Source organism: Cupressus sempervirens, chromosome 9 (assembly GCF_028749045.1).
Source record: "Cupressus sempervirens isolate cs-2001-9-10 chromosome 9, ASM2874904v1, whole genome shotgun sequence".
Lineage (NCBI taxonomy): Eukaryota > Viridiplantae > Streptophyta > Pinopsida > Cupressales > Cupressaceae > Cupressus > Cupressus sempervirens.
The window spans coordinates 639,156,690-639,176,511 of NC_143126.1; the positions used below are offsets into that span (position 1 = coordinate 639,156,690).

Consider the following 19,822-nt stretch of genomic DNA (forward strand, 5'->3'; position numbering starts at 1 on the left):
GATAATATGTATTTAATTTAATAAATATTTTAGCAATTAAGTTTCAAAAATGAATTTAAAAGTGGAAAAGATATTAAAATTATTAAAAGATTCTAAATTACATGATGTGTGCATGTGATTAAAATATAAATATATTAAGATAAAACAAGTGGAGTTATTAAAGTGAGTGCATAAGATTTAAAAATTAATAAATTAAATTGAAAAAATAAACTGAATATTAAATTAATTAATGTGCATTATTTTAATATTTAGGAGTTTTCGAATTCTTGAAAGTTGTCATGTAGACAACATAGTAGTTTGCACTCTAATTATGCACGTGTTGTCAACAACACAGGAGTTGGCACAAAAATTAAGCACATGGTGTCTACAACCTTATGACTCATCTAGAAGGTTGGAAAAAGCTAGTGCTTAGTTGTCAACACCTTCTGGTTGCTTCTAGAGACATTCTAGATGCTTCCCAAGAGTTCTTTATAAGGAGGCACTCTTAGAAGCTTAGGGAGAGGGGTTTGGGGAGCTTTTGGAGCATGGTTGGAGGACCGGGAAGGTGGGAGAAGGAAGGAGCTTGCTTTGCACACTCTGAGGAGAAGGGAATTAGCTTTAGTATCTAGGTGCACTCGTGATTTTTGTATATTCCCTTTGTGCACGCTTTCTCTTCCTGTCTTCATCGTGTCTACTAGATGACTACTTGGATAATTCTTATGATGAATGTTTAATTCAAATTTGCATGTTGATTCTCTCTTTCCATGAAGAAATCAATATAGAACTCAATTAGAAAACCCTAGCTTCCATTTATGGAAAGAAATTAGTTTTAAATAGGGTTTGGGTTCGCATTGTATTAAAATTGAGGATTTGATTAGACAAGGGATTTCAGATGCCTATGGTTAAACCTATTAGAAAGATCTATTAGGCAAATCTAGAGATCAATTATTATAGGAAGAGGTTTTAAATTATAATATTAGAAAACCCTTTCTATTCGAAAATTATGTATGCATTCTCTTTTAAAAAATAATAATAATAATACAAAAATATACATATATATGTGTACATATGTATATATATACATATATATTTTTTAAATGTTGTGATATATTTTATTAAAATCCGCAAACATATATATACATACATACATATATACATACATACATACATATATATATATATATATGTATGTATGTATGTATGTATGTATGTATGTATATATATGTTTGTCAAAAATAATAATATTGTTAAATTCGAATCGCATGCATTGAGGAACGTTTTATAAAAAATGTTATAATATATAAAAGAATTTAAACATAAAATATGGGAGGACGAGGGTTTTATCCCACCCGACCCCCCTTACTTCTCACCGCCCCTACTATCATCTGCATCAGACACTGTTGCTATGGTAGCAGGTACTGCTACTGATGAGACACTACTCTGCTACTGCAACAGCAGTGCTGCCGTGATGCCGCGTGATGCAGACAGGCTAGCGAGCCTTCATAAATGCTTTTGGTAATAAGCGTTTAGGGTTGTTTTAAAAATTTAAAACTATTTTTAAAAAATTTTATTAAAGTTTTTAATATTTATTAAGTTTTAAATATGTATAAAGTTTAAAATTTTGGTTAAGTTTTTAATTATAGTTTTGTTGAAAGTTTTTATAAATATAGATATATATGAGGTTATAAACAATGTTGTTAATTGCTCACTATTATTAGTTAGGATAATAAAATTATTTGTAATAATTATATGTTAATATTATAATTTTATATTTAGAATTTAATAATTAACTTAATTAAATTTAGTTTAATTAAGGCTAATTATTAGAGTGTATTCAATTGATGTTATTGAGAATCAATAGAATTGCACATTGGTTTATTGGGGATAAATGAATTAGTGGAGATTGAATTTAGTGGAAAAGAACTCATAATGTGTTGAGGAAATTATCAAATTATAAATCTAAAGATTTAAGTTATTTGAATGCTTACCTTAGTCAATTTTAGAAAAGAGTCTTCTTGCTTGAAATATTCATTGAGTTAATAATATAGCAATGAAATTATTAGATAATTTTAAATAATTGCAAATTATTTGATGATTAAGTTATGAGATAGAATCTTAATTGAAATGATTATCAATAATACAAAATTTTTAAGGAAATATTAGTATTCATTAGAAAGAATGATGAATGTGGTCATTATGGATTTATTAATAAGATTTCCAGTATAACTTGTTATTAAATAATAATGAGTCATTATTGAACTATTAATATGAATATTAGAGAATTGGATCATAGTTGACTTTTAACTTATAAAACTATTGTTAGTTATTAGTCAACTGATATTCATTGGGTCGTTGATATGGATATGTAATTATTGGTTAAATTAATTAATTAGAATTAATTAAATTTAATTCATAATTAAGTTATGAAATAGAGTTTTAATAGATATGATTCTTTTAACGAAAGTTGTAAAGTAATTACATCAAAGTTGATAAGTCTTATTCTAATGACTTCAATAATGACTTTAGATATTTTAATGGTTATTAGTGATGATTTAATTGTTCTAACGATTAATATTAAAAAGCTTAAATTTTAGTAATATTTAATTAAGAACTATTAGAATGATATAAAGTCATGGATTGTGTACCTATGTTAATTGATTGATTTAATTGATCCTTTTAATAAAGTTATAATCTTCTTATTTGAAGACTAGTAACTAGCTTTCTTATAATTTAAACGAATAATGATCCTTTGATTATGTTGAAAAGTTGAATTAATGATAAGGAAGAGTTATTCAATTAGTAACATTGATCTTAGCAAAATAAAGTGAATGATTTTATGAAGTGTCAAATGATTTAATGAGTAAATATTTATCCTTCAGTTATTCTTAGAATGTAATTTTAAATAATGGAAGGATAATGTTATGGAGGGAAAAAATGGGTTGACTTGTAGGTCAGATGATAAATCTTATATACTTGAAGTATACTTGCAAATAGAAACTGAAACCTCCATACTCAATTCAACTATGTAATATTTAGTAAACCAAAACATGTGTATGCATTGTGTTTTCTCTATGCTTCTTGTATTGGGTTTTGGGTTGATTAGTGATGACTAGTTATAGGACATCTACCAGAGGCTCGAGGGTTATGAGATGCGATGGCATGTTGATGTTATTTGGTCTCGATCTTTCTAAACCCAACCATGGTTATGTGATGGATTGCTCTATGAAATGTTTGTATTTACTGATTGTTATTGCTCATCAGTCTTCTTGAGTGAAGTTGAGTTGTATGAATCTGAGACACTTGACTTAACCATTTTTGATTCATCGATCAGTTATCCTTGGATTACTTTTTAGTCGCCATGATGGGACTAAAATGTTGATTTATTTCTCGATGATGTCATGTTGTGACATGTTTTGACTCAACCATTTTGAAGTCTTCGATTAGTATGATTTTGTGATATATTTTGGTTATTGAGAACCAATTGATACTTTTGATTATCAGTGATACCTTCAGTTGCCAATAGAGAACTGTTGTGGTCATGATTATCTATGGATGCTTTTCATGTGCTCATGGAGATTTTGATGCTCTTTTTATGGATTATCTTTTGGTATTTTTCCAATCACTTGTACAGGATTGTGGTGATTTTAAGAATTATGATTCCATGAGCTTAGGGTAGGTTATCTACTTGTAGTGTCGAGAAGTGGCCTGTAATGGGGGTCGGGGCCCTAAGTGGCTGCCAGGGTAACTCATTGTAAGTTTTGTTAATAAGTGAAAACATTTACACTAAATGGGGATTAAATGAACCTAAAAAGATAATTGTTTTTCTCTCACCCATGCCTCGAGTGCTAGTACAAACTAGGATGGGAGTAGAGAGAACACTTGGTTGCGACCTTGCATTCCATAGTATGCCTTATCATTATGAGAGGATACTAGTGGCCGCATAAGGATCAGTAGGGACCATGGAGTCCTAAGCTAACTGCTAGGGTAACTTCTACATGATATATGAGATGACACTTTCCCACTTACAGGGTAGGTTTCCTACATGTCTTTGTGTGCCTCTGGGAATTAGATGTTAGTTTGTGATTGGAACCTGTGAGTTAGTATACTTTTAGGATTCATGGACTTAGAGAGTACTTGTGATTTTTAATCTTGTTTTATGTGATTTGATATCCTATTTGGGACTTGAGATTATCTCCTCAGCATGGTGGGAGTGGACCATTTAGGTTCCACGTGGTTGGGTGGTAGTGTTTTATCACTCTTATCATTTGAGATCCATCCGTAGACACCGTGGTTGGAGCATCCTTGGTTGATATTTATCTTCATTATGTTCTTGGATCATTATGATAGATGATATACCCTATGATGGATGTATTTACTAGTATGTTTCTTATATTGATGATTTGCATATGTTAGATGATGTTATCTTATGCTTTACTTTGCATGTTAGATTACGTTTTGCATATGATGTAGTATTTTAGGAGTGACATTCCTACTATGATAATACCGATGATCTCTTCGATGACTTGGGATGTTATGGACAGAGGGATGGTTAGGATCCATGATTGTCTAATGATGCTATTTACGATTGGGAGGAACTGTGCACTTAGTTAAATTATGTTTGTGAAAAATGGTTATCTATTATGATGGTTATATCTTTTATGATGATGTATCATGTATGATTTGTGGTTTCATTTATGTTATTACATCATGGATTAGATTTAGAATGATGATGTACTTTATTACACACATGTATATTCTTTTAAGCTTGTCATACCCTGTGGCATGTACAGTGGATGATTGAGCAATCGTAAAAGTAATTAATGAACATTGGACTTTTCATTATTATTTCATGTGGATGTAGTGTTAGATGGAATCATTAATATTAGTTGATTTAGATGTAATTCAACATTAAGGGATCTTTAAAGAAGGTAACCTGTTATGGATGTATGTTATGTTTACTTTCAGTTGAATGATGATATTGCTTTCGCTACTATGTTATGAATGGTGTTATTTTCATGTTTAAATTTTTTTTTTTTTAAATGATACCAAACTTAGTGAAACTTTAGGTTAATTCTTTAGATCCCTTGGCGGGGCGTTACGCAAAGAGATCAAATTTACCTATCATATGATTTGAGCACCCACTATCAAGAAACTGCACGTCCTTTAGAAGTTCTTTTTCCACATTGCATGTAAAGAATATGGAGTGTTTTTCATCTCTAAGAGATTCTTAAGTGTAGATGGCTCTTGACTTATTCAATTTTTATTTTTTCTTCTTACAATTAGATATATAATGTCCATACCTTTCATAATATCTACACTGGATACTTCTTTGATCCTCAGAACTCATTCCTCTTCCTTGTTTATTTCCTCTTCCTTGTCCTCTAACACATTCTCTTGATGTAGAAGACCCCCCTTGCATTTTATTTGATTGAAAAGGGGCTACAATTTTTGCTTCAATTTTGATTGTAGACTAGAAGGCTTGCACTAGATTCTTTGTTGAACACTACATGCACTCTTCATGTGACTGTGAAGAACCTATCAACTCTTAAACTTTAAAGGTAGATGTATCTTTACTATGTTTAATGACTATGACCACTAGATCAAAGTTTGGAGGAAGCGATCTCATAATCTTCTCTACAAACTTAAGGGGACTGATAATAGTTTGAGCCCTTGTAATAAACTGATGAGTGGACTCAACTTCTCTCATTCTTAAATTTTTGAAACATCTTCAAAGGGTTTGAAGTCTCACCAATTTTATCTTGTTAGGTCCTTAGTATGCAGATTGAAGGGCCTCCCATGCATCCTTTGACTTTTTCATGCTAGCTATATAGGAAAAAATAGACATATGCAATGTAGTTTGAATGATGAAAATCACTTGATTATCCTTCTTCTTGTGTTCTTTCAACTGATTTTGTTGAGCCTGTGTTAAGGTATTTGAATAATTTAGGTTTGTAGTCTCTATGTATCCTTGTACTAATTGTCAAATATCTTGAAACAATAGTATGGTCTTCATCTTGATACTCCAATATTTATAGTTGCCTTCAAAAAATAGCAGAAGCTGGAATGATAAGTTACCACCATCTGCAAGCCTAAAAGATCTTGGAGAGAATCGCTGCCCTACCTGCAAAAGAACAAATTCTACAACCTTCTCTAATACCAATTGAATATCTAAAATAAAATCACTTGTTCTATAATATTAATCAAATAAATAAAAAAATGGAGCATAAACAATGAACAACCAAAATTAGAATACTAACTCTCTTTTTATTGAATGTTTCTTTTGAAATTAAAGAGTACATTATAAAGAAAAACTAAAAGTCTCAACCTTGTACTTTGATGAAATTAATAAGAGTTAAATACAATAAAAAAATTCTAAACAATAATATGCAAAGAAATTACATGATACAATAGCTATGCATACTATGTAAACTAATTAAACAACAATTAAAAAATGTTTTCTACAAAAAAAAACTACAACATGCATATTTATTAAGCATGAATAAAATAATCCAAATTAAGACCAATATATAGGGTTCACATTGTGAGTACATGAGAGGTGAGAGTTGAGTGCAGGAATGAAATGTATATGTTCTTGAGTAGTAGGTTGTGCATGCCGCAAGAATGATGAGTGCATGAATGTAATCCATTTGTATTTTTGACTAGTGAGTGGTGCATGCCACAAGAACGCAAAATATATGCCTTGGAAGCCTATCATGGTTTATGAACCACCCTCTCATCATGACTTTAAAAGTATAATGTGCATCAATTATGGGAGATATTATGTCCATTATAGAATAGGAGATGTATAAAGGTGAAGTTGAAAGATTATTTTAATTCAACCACTTTGGTAGTTTGATGTGGATTCCAATTAGCTAGGTGTGAAAAAGTGTTAGAAAATCATCAGCATATCACTATTTTTTGGGATTCCAAAGGCTATGAACATGCTTTCTAAAATCTACATACAAAAATACCATAGGATACAAATAATTTGTTCATTGTTTTCTATTTTGAAAACTATAGCTTCTGCCCGAGTTGCTAGTTGTCTATTCAAGCTTGCACAAAGTGTGATATTTGGTTGAGGTGGAGATGTGTTGTTGATCATGTTCCAAATGGAACCAAATAAGAGGAGTTGTTATATGAATGAGAAGAATATTGGGTCTTAGATGAATATTGATGAAATTATATCTCCACGATGAAATGGAATTTTTCTCCCTACTCGTGCATGTATGTGGAGCAAACTTCCTTGATATTTTTTTGACTTGCATTATGATATAATTATTAGTGCAATATAAGTGGAAAAAATTTGATTCTAAAGCTAGAAACAACACAATGGAATATGTTTAGACATAGAGAGAGCCACAAATTTCCTACATGCCTCAATCAATACATTGGTACACACATGTGAGAAGTATGGTTATAATGACATCAAAGGTATTTCTTTTGAAATAAAAGGATATTTGTGAGGTTTTAGAAAGAGGAGAAAAGAGACAAAGATTAAAGACAACTGTGCTAAATCCTATCATATTTTAGTGTGGAAAAAATACTGCATTCTCCATGGTATGTACAAGGTTGCTAGTTTAGGTTGTCACTTTCAAATTCAATGCCAAGTTAACCATTCATAGGATTAGATACCTATATCACATGGAATTTATTTTTTTGGCCTCAAGTGAAGTGTGAAATCACATAGATAAAAAATGCGAGCAGTTTGTGAAGCATGGGGAGCTAATGCAATTTTAAACTCCATGGAGAAATTTATTTTAAATGTGGTTGTGACAAAAAAAACCCAAATTTGATATAGAGGCATTTTAAAGTTGAAATAAGTCATCATTTGAAAATAATCATATGTGGATTCCAAGATCTCAGTATTATTTATTGAATAATATGTAACAATGATTTTGGGATCCATCCCATATTGATGGTGTGGGAGGTTTTCATAATGTTTTTATATTAAAGATTTACCAATTGAAATTTTAACAAGACAAGCATTTTTAACAAGATGAGGGCTTGAGTGTGTGGGTCCCTATATTAGGTTGGTGCCAAGATGAAAATTTTCAACCCAAGAACATGTAACATGACAAATGATGTAGAACCTAGATGATCAATGATGAAATGACACATGGCATGTTAATCAAAGTTGATGACTATAAAATATCTTTACAAGTGTCACAACAAAATGTTTTTGGGAGGTGTAGAAAAAGAATGCAAAAATGCAAAAAGGTGCTATGTTGTAGTGGGACCCGCCAAAATTGACAAAGAAAAGACACCATGTGTATTAATCGTAAGTTTTTGTGAGAGGATGCCAAAGCTACCAAGAAATATGATAGGATATCAGACCTACCCAAAAATATGATAGGTTGTCATATATCACTGCAAGCAAGATAGGTGCTCAGATAGATGTAATGAGTTGGCAATGGGGTGATAGAACCAAAAAACCAAGAGATGACACATGGCATACAATATTGGAGTTATTACATTAGTGGTAGATATGTGGCAAGATCTCATGATTTCACAAGAATGCCATCACAAAAATACAAGATTGCAACCAATGTCCAAGGGTGCCAAGTGGATTGAAGATGAGGTGTTGTTGAAAGAGATTTGAGGGAAAATTAGGAGGTGCCAAATAGACATGATATGGCATAGGATGATAGGGTATTCTAATGGAGTGATGACTAGATCTAATGGGCCAATTAGAGGATGACATGTATCAGTTGTAGGATTTAATGAGGTTTGACTGGATTGCTAAATTTTGAGGTAATTCCAAAGTGAAAGTTTCAATTAAATATTGAAGAATACCCTTCTATTGACTTCTCATAATATGGTTATTAAATGAAATTAATATTAAATATAATTAATTTAAAGAAGGATGTGCACTCACTCAAGAGTAAAAGAGAAGTACGACCCACTAAAAGTGGAGTGGAGATATTTTTAACTTGGGGATGTTTTATTGGAAAGTCTTAAAATTAATAATAAAATTAATTTCAAATGTAAGGATCTTGCAATTTTTTATGGATTTCCTATCTTTCAAATAAGGATTTCTATTGTAAATATTCATCAAACATGGCAACATCATATATCACTAAAAAGGTCTCAGAATGAACCTTTAACTTTTGTGGTCCAAATATGTGTATGGCTCAATAGTAAAAGATTATTCTAAGCTTTTTTTCTACATTTTTTTTCATTTTTTTGTCCTCTTGATAGTATCATGGCTCACTCATGGAAATTAGAGGTATCATTTTGTAAATCTGTTATCTCAACTGTCTCCAAATTTGGTGAATATTCTCACAATGTCACTATTTCCTAATTGCATTGACTTGGAGGGACTTTTGCTAGTGGCTTCAAAGGTAGATCTTATTTTTCTTCTTGGAAGGTTTTCTCATCACCATTTGTTGAAGATATTTGTGAATTTTTTCCATAAATGATGAGATTTAATCTAGATTTTTAGCTTAGGAGAGATGAGAGAGGGTTTTTCTTCAATGGAGATGAAGAATGAAGAGGACACATGGCATCATTAGATCAAATCTGACCCTTCTCTATTCTTCAACATATTCTTCTCTTCTCTCATTCTATAGGGTTGGTTCCATCTTGTTGAGCAAGTCTAGCAACTTGTGATTCCTTGATTCTTCATCATTTCTTTTGTATGAACAACATATGTATATTATTTCTTGTAGAGGATAATATGTTAGATGTACCATTCTGTCTTTTTTGGTTTTGAATCTTTATGTTTCTTTTCATTGTAATGAGGAATACCAAGAGTTTCAATGAAAAATATTTTCTAAATTTGATCTCTCCAATGTGAAAATTGGTTAAGTTTAGGGAATGAAATGAATTAAAGATTCCATTCTCTCATTATTTTGTTGTGAGATGCCAATTTTTTTTTCCATGCTTCAATCGAATGGATTGATTAATCTTCTTGTTGGGAATTGGGGATTTTCTAGGGTTACATGGGGATTGTGATATGTAGGCTAAATTAGATTTCTTTTGTGATGTGTTTGCAAGGCTTTATCTCATAGATTTAAAGTTATTTCTATTGCCATAATTGATTCACAAGTTGCTGATAACTAAAAGGAAGCTATGGTTTGCATTACTCACCAGTTATATTCTTTGTCATTGATGTCAAAATAATTGATATATCATTTCATCATTTTGATTAAGAAAAATAACTATTATTGGGTGATGACCTAAAGTACAATCAGAGCTCTATAGACCAATAATAGAATATTACTAGAACATAGTATGAATGATATAGATAAATTAGATCTCCTTTTGTCAAAGACAAAGGTCCATAAGTGATCGATTCACCAACAGTGGTCAATAATTTCAATGAATTACTTGGGAAAAGCCCCTACTATAGTTATAGACTTAATAAAAAAAAAAACAACAAAGGACAATAGTGTGCCCTTTAAAACTACCAACAAGGGAAAAAAAACTAAAATAGGAAATCACTGTAACAAAAAGGGACCAAATCAAGATATCCATGCTTGTCAGAACTCTAAGAAAAAATATAGGACCAAAAAGATTATACCTCCAACCTTAGAGAATATAGTACACATATTTTCCAACCATGAGTCAAGAAAAGTCTAAACCTCTAGCCTTAACAAATGTAGTTAGAAGTCTTCCATCCCAACCATAAACTCCCATATCACCGTAATACCAATGAGAGGAGAAGAGAGGAGGAAGACCAAACACTAGAGGTAAGAGTTTCTCCCCCTTCTTCTGGTACTAAAAGCATCACAAGTACACAAATATCAATAGGAGTCTCCTCAACTTGCAAATGTCCAAATATGATATTCACCTCAATATCCAAACATGCTCTACACAGCCAGATATCCAACAATAAGGAAGAGAATCTCATAAAAAATAGGAGACTAATTGCTATACCCATTCACCATCACTTTCCCTACCAACTACCTCCATAAGCTTTGCCCAAATGTCAATAGGATTTTCCACCTCAATAGGAAGAAGCAAGTAAAATAACATAACAGAGGAGACCTCATCTACATAGTCATTAGAAGCCTCAAAATGACTACCTCAACTAGATTCCACCACCAAATAATGTAATCTTCACCTCATAGAAAGAGAAACTAAATGAAACCCCAAAACTAAAAGCACCAAGAGGCAAGAGAATCCCCAAAATGATGAGAAAAAGTTCACCCCACAAAAGTACCTAGCCAAGAGGATCCACAAATACGAAAACCAATGAAAATAAAGATTAGTCTAGGAAAAACAACCCCATCAATAGAACTAGCAAAAGGTATAAGGGCAATATTTCCCCTATAGAGAAGACCATCAACATCTAAGCCCCTACAAATGCTAAGAATCAAAAGAGCCCCATTATCAATAGATAGAGGCCTTAAAGAAAAGCATTATCATTAAAGCCACTATAGATAGTTATCCTAACCAAACCAATATACATCTTTATCTCCAAAAATATCTAAATACAAGAGGGCCTAGTAGAGGCAAAGACCAACACCACGCCTAGGCCAAAAAACCCAACGTATCCAAAGCCCAAAGTGGGGAAAAAGGGTTCCCATAGAAAAATACCTCTACTCACAAACTCCACACCCTTCCACATGATAGAAAGCCCAAAAAGGTATTTGTAGAAACATCTAAACTATGGGCATATCCCACAAAGCCACCACATGCAATTCCCCCCTAACATGGACTACAAAACCTTAAGAAATAAAGAACATTCCCTTGGGCAAAAAATTGAAAGGAAAATAATAAACACCCCCTATAACTATAGTAAAAACCACCCCAAGGAGGATGGGTCATGGAGAGGACATTCCAGCCATCAATGCCATCATCCTTAGACTCCTCACTATCACCATCATCATCCTCCTCCAATACAAGAAACCCTAGCCACTCTCCTTGTACCATCACTTTGTTCATCCTTTTCATTTTATCATTTCATAGTGGTATTACATCTTTAGGTATTTATATTGATAAGCAATAAGGAAGTAGCTTGGTGGGTAACAACTAGATTGGAAAGTGGAAACAATCTTTTGTGGTGAGTTATCTGATCTAAAAAGTGAACATTGTCAAAAACTCATATATTAGTGGTGAAGTTTTCATTTATTGGAGAAGATAGAAAAGAAAAAGGAAAATTTCTAGGTTAAGTAATAAGATATTGTTCAAGAATATAGCATATTCTAGAAGAGTACTTTATTTTGTGAGAAATGTTCAAACACCATGGTTTTCACCCTGATTGGGCTTCCACGAGATAAATATTGGTGTTCCAATTGTTGTTTTTTTTTGGTTTATTCTAAGTATGTTGTTTGTTTAAATCATAATAGCACTAAAGGAATTACTATTTTATTATAGATAAAGTTGTGAGTTAAAGTGAAAGTAAAAGTTGAGTTTGGTAATCATTAAGTCAAACCCCCTCCCCCCATCTCCTCAGTAATCCATCATATACCTACTATTAGTATCGTAGTATTGGTCCCTAAATTGGAAGCATAACACTGTTTGAAAAGATCACAAGATGTGTAGGAAAGAAGCACTGAAGTTCAACAAATATGAAGATAATTTTGGAATGTGGGTAGGTAGGATAACTTGGCTATGGTAGTTAAAATTATATCAGTGATTAAATATTTTTCCTATAGTCCAATGATTTCTATTCTTATTAGTGGTTTTCCAAAAGGAATTTTTCTAGAATTTTTGGGTCATAGGTAGGGATAACTCCTTTCTCTCTACTTGTTGATCCTCTTAAGTGAAGTTCTAGTTATAAATATATAATATAATGTTAATCAAGGTATCCTAAAAGAAATAAACCCATCTTCTACTTCCAAGGATATTTTTCACTGCCACTTTTTGAATGGCTATATTATCCTTATTTTTACATCTTTGAGTTAATATAGGGGGGATTATTTGATTTCTCTATTAGAATATGCTTTTTATTGGTTTTCAAATGAGCTTACAGATTTGTTCTCTTTTGGTTATTAATTTCCTTCCTACTCTCTAGCATTGTATTGCTCATACTTTAAATAAAAAATTACTATAACCCTATGAAATTATTTTGGAATTCTTTAATCATTTGGGGTATTTGACAACATAGTCTTGTGTACCTTTCATAAAGGAATTTTTTAAAGAAAAAATTATATTGGAAAGACTCATTTCCTAGAAATGAATGAAAAATTCAAATTCTTATTCCTTTCCTTTAGAGAACCTTAACTAATATTATGTTTCCTTTTCATACATACACTCAACTTGGTGAACTAAAAATCTTGATTAATTTTAGAGAATATTCCCTTCACAAAGGGTGGAAAATAAGAATTGTATTTCATTGATTGATTTAAGGAGAGTTTGTTCCTATAAAAAAGTGGGACGTCTTAATGTTTGAGACTATTAATCCTTAATTTTACCCCCTTTCTAAATTTAATTAGAAATAATTAGCTCCAAGATTTTTAATTGATTGAATGCTATGAGGAACAATGATTTTGAAACTAATAACAAAACATTTTGTACAATAGTCTCTCATGTAGTAACACAAGTGGATACAACCACTTGTTCAATAGAAATCTCAATAGAGACTTTCTCCAATACCCTATTCTCAAACTTCTTTTGGCTTCTCTACAACAACATGGATTGGGTGTGTATGTTTGAATCTTTTAACTTCTCAATAATTTTAAATTGGTCCTACCCAATTATTCCCTCACTCAAGGGTGTGTGAATAGTGCTCAATCACCTATAGTAGAAGTGTTTTCATTGTGTTTCATGGAGTCTCCTCCAATATGAGCATGTCCAACATCATTGTTTTCTCCTATTTATTCCCCTTGTGTCTATTGAGCCAATTTCTTGGTATCTATAATCATTTTTTTCCATTGATGTTCATGGTTATATCTTCTAAAATATGTAAGGAACCAATATGTATATTATTTACATTTGGTACCTTTAGCTAGGGAAAAATTTTTATTTGTTGAATGATTGTCTCAAATCCAAGCATATGGGCATGTGTTGGCTCGATAGTTACTATGATATCTTCATCCTTTCTTGGTTTGTCTATAGATCTATATCTGCCAGATCTTCAATTGATACATCATATTATTTTCCAATAACATTACTAATCATGTCACACAATGAGTCTCTAATGTCTTTTGGGGTTATGTTGATATATAATCATCTTCCTTATTCTCAAGTTTTGCATCTTGCTCAATTAATATCACTAGTATATTGGGTACCAAATTCTAATGATAGTTTTTTCATAATTATGGCATCAAAATCTATCACCATTGCAATTCCAAGGGCATGAAATTTCCATCCCAATTATGGCATCACAACTTTTCACCGTCACAATTCTGATGGTTTGGCATCCCAATTGTGATAGTGACAAGTTGCAACATTATAATTGTTGTTACCTAGGGTCTTCAAACCCTAAATTTTCCCCTCCCATTCAATTATGTGAGAAAATATAAAAGCTAAGCTCTTAAAGATCATTTATAAATTATTTTTCATTATATAATATTTAATTCTTTAAAAGAATTAAATATTCAAATATTCAAATGCAAAATAATTAAATATCAAATTAATCTAAATAAATTTCTCACATAATTAATTCTATAAGGATTAATTATCATTATAATAGGAAGAGATATAAATCTTGTTAATTAATGGGGGTAAGGTAAAGGGAAAAAAGAATTTAAAGGAATTAATTCTTCAAAAGAATTAATCATTATTGTAACATAAAACTTTAGTGGAAAACTTGTATGGAGAGGAATTCTTGGGCAAGAAGCTAAATTGAAAAAAGAATGTAAAATAATTAATTCTTTAATGGAATTAATTATTATGGTAATGTACTTGAGAAATTAAAAGTGGGTTCGGTAAGAAGTTATGGTGGTTTCCTAACTTCTTTCGAAGATTCATTAAAAAGGGAAAATTCTATTGTAATAGGGATATTCTTTTTTAGTTGTGGTGTTCTATCACTATAGGAGGAGGGAGAAGAATATTTATGAATGTAACAGAGAATGTAGAGAGTTGATTTCTTTTGTTTTTTGCATCTTATTGTAATGGCAGGGATGAAATAATACTATTGTTATTTTATTATGTTTTAGAAATGGAAAGGAATTTGTATATTAGATCTAGAGATCTGGATATTTATTTTTTGATAGAGCAAGATCCTATGCTCTTTTCTATCCTGTTTCAAATACTCTTGTGTTGTTGTCTTTTGCAAAATGATATGTTTGATTCTCTATATTCCTTTCTAGTAACATGAAAGACAAAATAGGTGGTCCTATGGTTGTTTTTTTAAATCTTTCTTTCATTATCTCATTGTAAACCTTGTTATCGCATTCACTCCATGTTGATTAACGAATTCCAGAAATCCTTTGTGTTTTTAGGTTAATCATATGTGTTGTTATTTACATTCATTGAATATCCTTTCATGAGGGAGTTGTACCTCTTAATTTAGAGGAGAGTTACCAATAAATGATAATTCATGTGACTATTAGTACATTTTATTTCTTCAATTAGGGCATATCAGGTCATTATCTATATTTCTCTTTGAGGGGCAAAATTTGTTTACTAATAGATTTTTGGCAACTCTACTTAGGAAAGAAAGAAAGGCTCTAGTGCTTTCCTTTCCTTGGATATTTGAATGTACCTCCCTAAGGATGGAGGTTGGCAACTCTAATTTATTTGGTTAAAAGAAATCTAGTGTTATGGCTTTGGTTACAGCCTAAGCATGGGGGGATCGGATTGGGTCATTTTCCTTATCTCAATACTTAGCCTAACCTAAAAGATCAATGGAATATCTCCCAAAGTTTTCTGGTAACACAAATCAAGACCTTGATGATCACATCAAAGAAACTGAAATCATTTGTGGGATTTTTGGTGTGAAGGAAGAGAACATATTTGTTAGATAGTTTGTAGGGAGTCTTATTGGAAGCATTGCTGATTGGTTCTAGAATTTGCATAATGGTTAGATATCACTTGCTGGAGTAATCTCAAGGTAAAATTTCTTCAAATATTTAAGCCTACAGTTGATGTTACTAAGTTATTATTGAATTTATTTCAAATTCAAAAGAAGGAGATTGAACCTATGAGGGATTTTTTAGATAGGTTTAATAGGTTGGCTTGTAAAATTTCCCAAAATAGCCAACCAAGTAAAAGTAATCAACTGTGTGTTTTCATTGTTTCTTTACAAATTGGAATCAAGTTTCTGTTGAAGTGCCAAAGAGTGCAAACATTGAAATATGCACAAAGGGGGACTATTGGTTTAGATGATGACATTATTCTAAGAGGGATGAAGTGTAAAGTAATTTCATAGGTGGGAATTTTTCTCTACAAATAGAAAAATTATCCAAAGGTAAAGCCTAAATAGAAAAGGCTCATTCTTAAAGAAGTACAATTAGCAACCCCTATCTGTTTTGATCAAAGTCTCATAGTTTTCAATGATGAAGATCTCCTAATCCCTCCTATTATTGAAAGCACTCCCCATAGTGTAGCTGGATCCTACCATCTACATGTTGATTATGATGATGAATACACCTCATAGTCAACTGACTCGATGATTGACCTTGAGATATCTCGAATTAAAAAAATCTTGGAGGGTGAAAGATCGAATGAAAACTTATTAGGAGATTTTAAACTTTAGAATTTGATTCTTTTATATTTGGATCTGCTAAAGCTATTTAACCAAATGATGTTGTTCAGGAAGGTATGAAGGATCAACATAGACAAGAAAAGATTGATCAAGTAGAGACAAGAATTACTTGTCAATTTGGTCAAAAAATAAAATGCATGACCTTCTTATTTTATGGTACACAATATCATGAAGAACACTTGCATCCTAAAATTTTGAAAGAGCATGAATACTCTTCTAAAAGTATGGCTGATCACACAATGCAATATCTATCAACATTCTTGGATAGATCTTCCTATGAATTATTCTTATTTGATCTATTGGAAACTAATGAAGCATTACTATAGCCTAAAGCACTAGAAGATCTTGAGGAAGCTGAAGTCATAGGGGATTTGACAAAAAAAATAACATTTCTAAAGTCTTTCTATGGTGCTATCCTTATCCAAAGAAAATCTCTTGTAAAAGGGACAAAAAAGGATATTGAAAGAGAACCAAATGATAACCAAGAATTTGGAAAAGGATCCATTTGTTTTTAACCACCGTGTAGTTCTTTCCTCAATGTCATCTTTGGAGGAATTAATGCAACAATCAAATGATCAAGGTGTGGAAGATTTTGTTGGAATTTCAAATATAGTTGTACAAAATTCTATGCAAGACTTTCATTTCATATTTCACCATGAATAAATTCATATTATTCATGAGAACACTCTTAAATCTGTGTTTATTTTTCCACCCTTACTTAGCCTTGTTAGTTGAAAAAACCTTACACTTTGGTTGTTTCTAGTTTACCTTTTGAAAAATCCACTTCCATTCTATCCAAAGTTGGTTCAAAAAGGCTCTTACTTTTTCCAACTTGTAAATGGTCACATTTTTTTTTATAGGATTTATCCTCTCCATTGTAAACAACTGTCTCCATTTTGTTTGTTTTTTGGCTTTCTTTGTTTCCATTGTATTTTTTCTATTTTTTCCCTCCAATTTAGGTTGCATCATCTTTTAATATTTCCCTTCCCTTGAGTCAATCCATATTCTAAAATTTTTAGAAAATAAAACCCCTTATGAATTGATTGGAAACACTCTAAACTTGCCTTGTTGTATTGTCCAAATTCAAATTCAAGGCTTAATTTTACATCTTAGCATGCAGTTTCAAAGCTCTATTCAGAGTTCAAAGATTCAGATGCATAGTTTGAATTTTAGACTCGAGTTCAATTTTAGTATGAGTGTGCATGAGTGGGTTTTAGAGTTTCTCTTTGCATTGTATTTAGAAGCTAGGGTCTTGGTAAAAATTTATGATGAGAAACTTATATAGTAATGTTGCATTTATCTTTTATGATTAGAGAAATAATGTGGACCCCTCATGAATATTTCTATTGAAGAACTTGTAATGTCAGTCAAAAGGTGACCAATGCACTTTATTTATTAACATGGAGATAGAAGACTATTTTCTACTAAGGATTAATGATGTAGCAATCTACACTATAATTTTGATGGTAATATTTTACATTGGCATTGCCACATGGTCAAGCTATTGTTAAAATAAATATATTTTGAGGGCACTTGATGATGGATATCTCCAAAAACTCCATGGTTTTAAAAAGAAAAAGGATCCCTAAAGTGATAAAGTAAAAAGTAAAAGGAAAAATAAAGTGCTTCATGACATATTATGGTTGATTCTTTCAATGCAATTTCAAAAGAGATGAGTAGCATGTGATGTGGAAAATGGCACCTAAGATAGAATTTTTTTGTTTTACAATAACATTGCACCACCTAGTGAATCCCTACTCCAAAGAATCACCACATGCTTGAAGATGAGTTTGGTTTGAGTATCCCATGTTAGGCTCAACAAAAAATTTTAGCCTCTAAATAACTCTTGACTGGTACTACAGGTCACCATGTAATGAATATAGTTGATGGGTGTGCAAGTGCAAGTATCAATTTTGTGTGGAAAAAATTGGCTACCACTTTTGTAAATGCATTAGTTAATGCAAGATTTGGTCATGACAAGTTGATGAAAACTATTTCAGATTCATCAGGTGGAGGCAATTCAAGAAGTTGACTTTATAAAAATAAGAAACATGGGAAGGCCAATGCAACTACTATTTTGTGCCTAATTTTTCTCTAGGATATTGATGTTGACCTTACACAAATTGGAAAGTACTTTCATAGAAATGATAATCATGTCATTTCTCAAGCATTAGTAGTTGTCAATATTGTAGATTATGGTATCCAAAATGAATATGATCCTACATTTGCACTGCTGATAGAGTATGTATTTAAGGATGATTCTAACATACATATTGGGGCACTTATGGGTCTTGTATTAGAATATGCTAGTTCTCAAAAAGATGATTTTCTTAGATTGATTTCTCCTATATTGACAGACTCCAAGGCTCCTATAGATATCATTACATTCACTGCTATCTCTCTTGGATTGATTTATGTTGGATCTTGAAATTATGTAGTGGCCCAGTCAATTATTCTTGCAACTTTGGAAGTGGGAAAATAATTCAATGTGTATATATCAAAATATTATCAAGTCACATTGGAGTCTTGTGTATATGTTGGCATGAGAAATGTTCTTAAGGTACAAAGTCTTCTAGGACTTTTTCTAGAACAACACGAGAAGGGTGAAAGTCATTAGGCACAAGCTATAATTGGAATTGCATTAGTTGCAATGGCTGAAGAACTAGGGCTTGAAATTGCCATTCATTCTTTGGATTTCTTGAATCATTAAATCCACCTAGTATGGTTTAATTGCTCACAAAGTAGATGGAAACTAGACTATTAGCATGTACAATTCACCAACTATGATAGGCTCAATGAGCATCCATGTGCCTTGTTGATATCAGATTGCAGAGGCTAAATTGAGAGGAACAATGTTTAATGGACTAAAAACACAAATGATAGTGTCAAAATAAAAATGCTCTTTTATGTAGATGGGCCTTCTCTGATGCCAACCTTCATCTAAAGGTTGCCAATTTTGTGGAGTATAGGTTGACGAGTTCAGAAATCAATTCAATAGTATATATCATTTTAATATAAACCATATTTTGAAGGTTGATTTGTGAAATTAGAGTACACATAGGAAAGGTTTGAATATTCTTGTGAAGAAAGGTATGTAAAGACATAGATAAATATAGATCTTGCACTAGTTTGAAAGTTCTATAGTGAGTAGCAACACCATCTTGTAATGATGCCTAAACTCCACCATCAAAAGAATTTAGGATCCTCAACAACAGATGAAAGCTTTAAAGATGAGTAAAACATACA

At 31.6% G+C, this 19,822-nt stretch overlaps 1 protein-coding gene across 1 annotated transcript in view; it reads left to right on the top strand.

The window, feature by feature from the left end:
• Positions 1-1,384: 1,384 nt before the first annotated feature.
• The window catches only part of LOC149540354 (laccase-12-like), a 71,081-nt gene continuing 52,643 nt past the window's right edge, over positions 1,385-19,822 (top strand). Inside the window, exon 1 of the mRNA XM_089802679.1 lies at positions 1,385-1,494. Within this exon, the coding sequence (XP_089658805.1) occupies positions 1,385-1,494 (110 nt within the window). The remainder of the gene's footprint in view (positions 1,495-19,822) is intronic.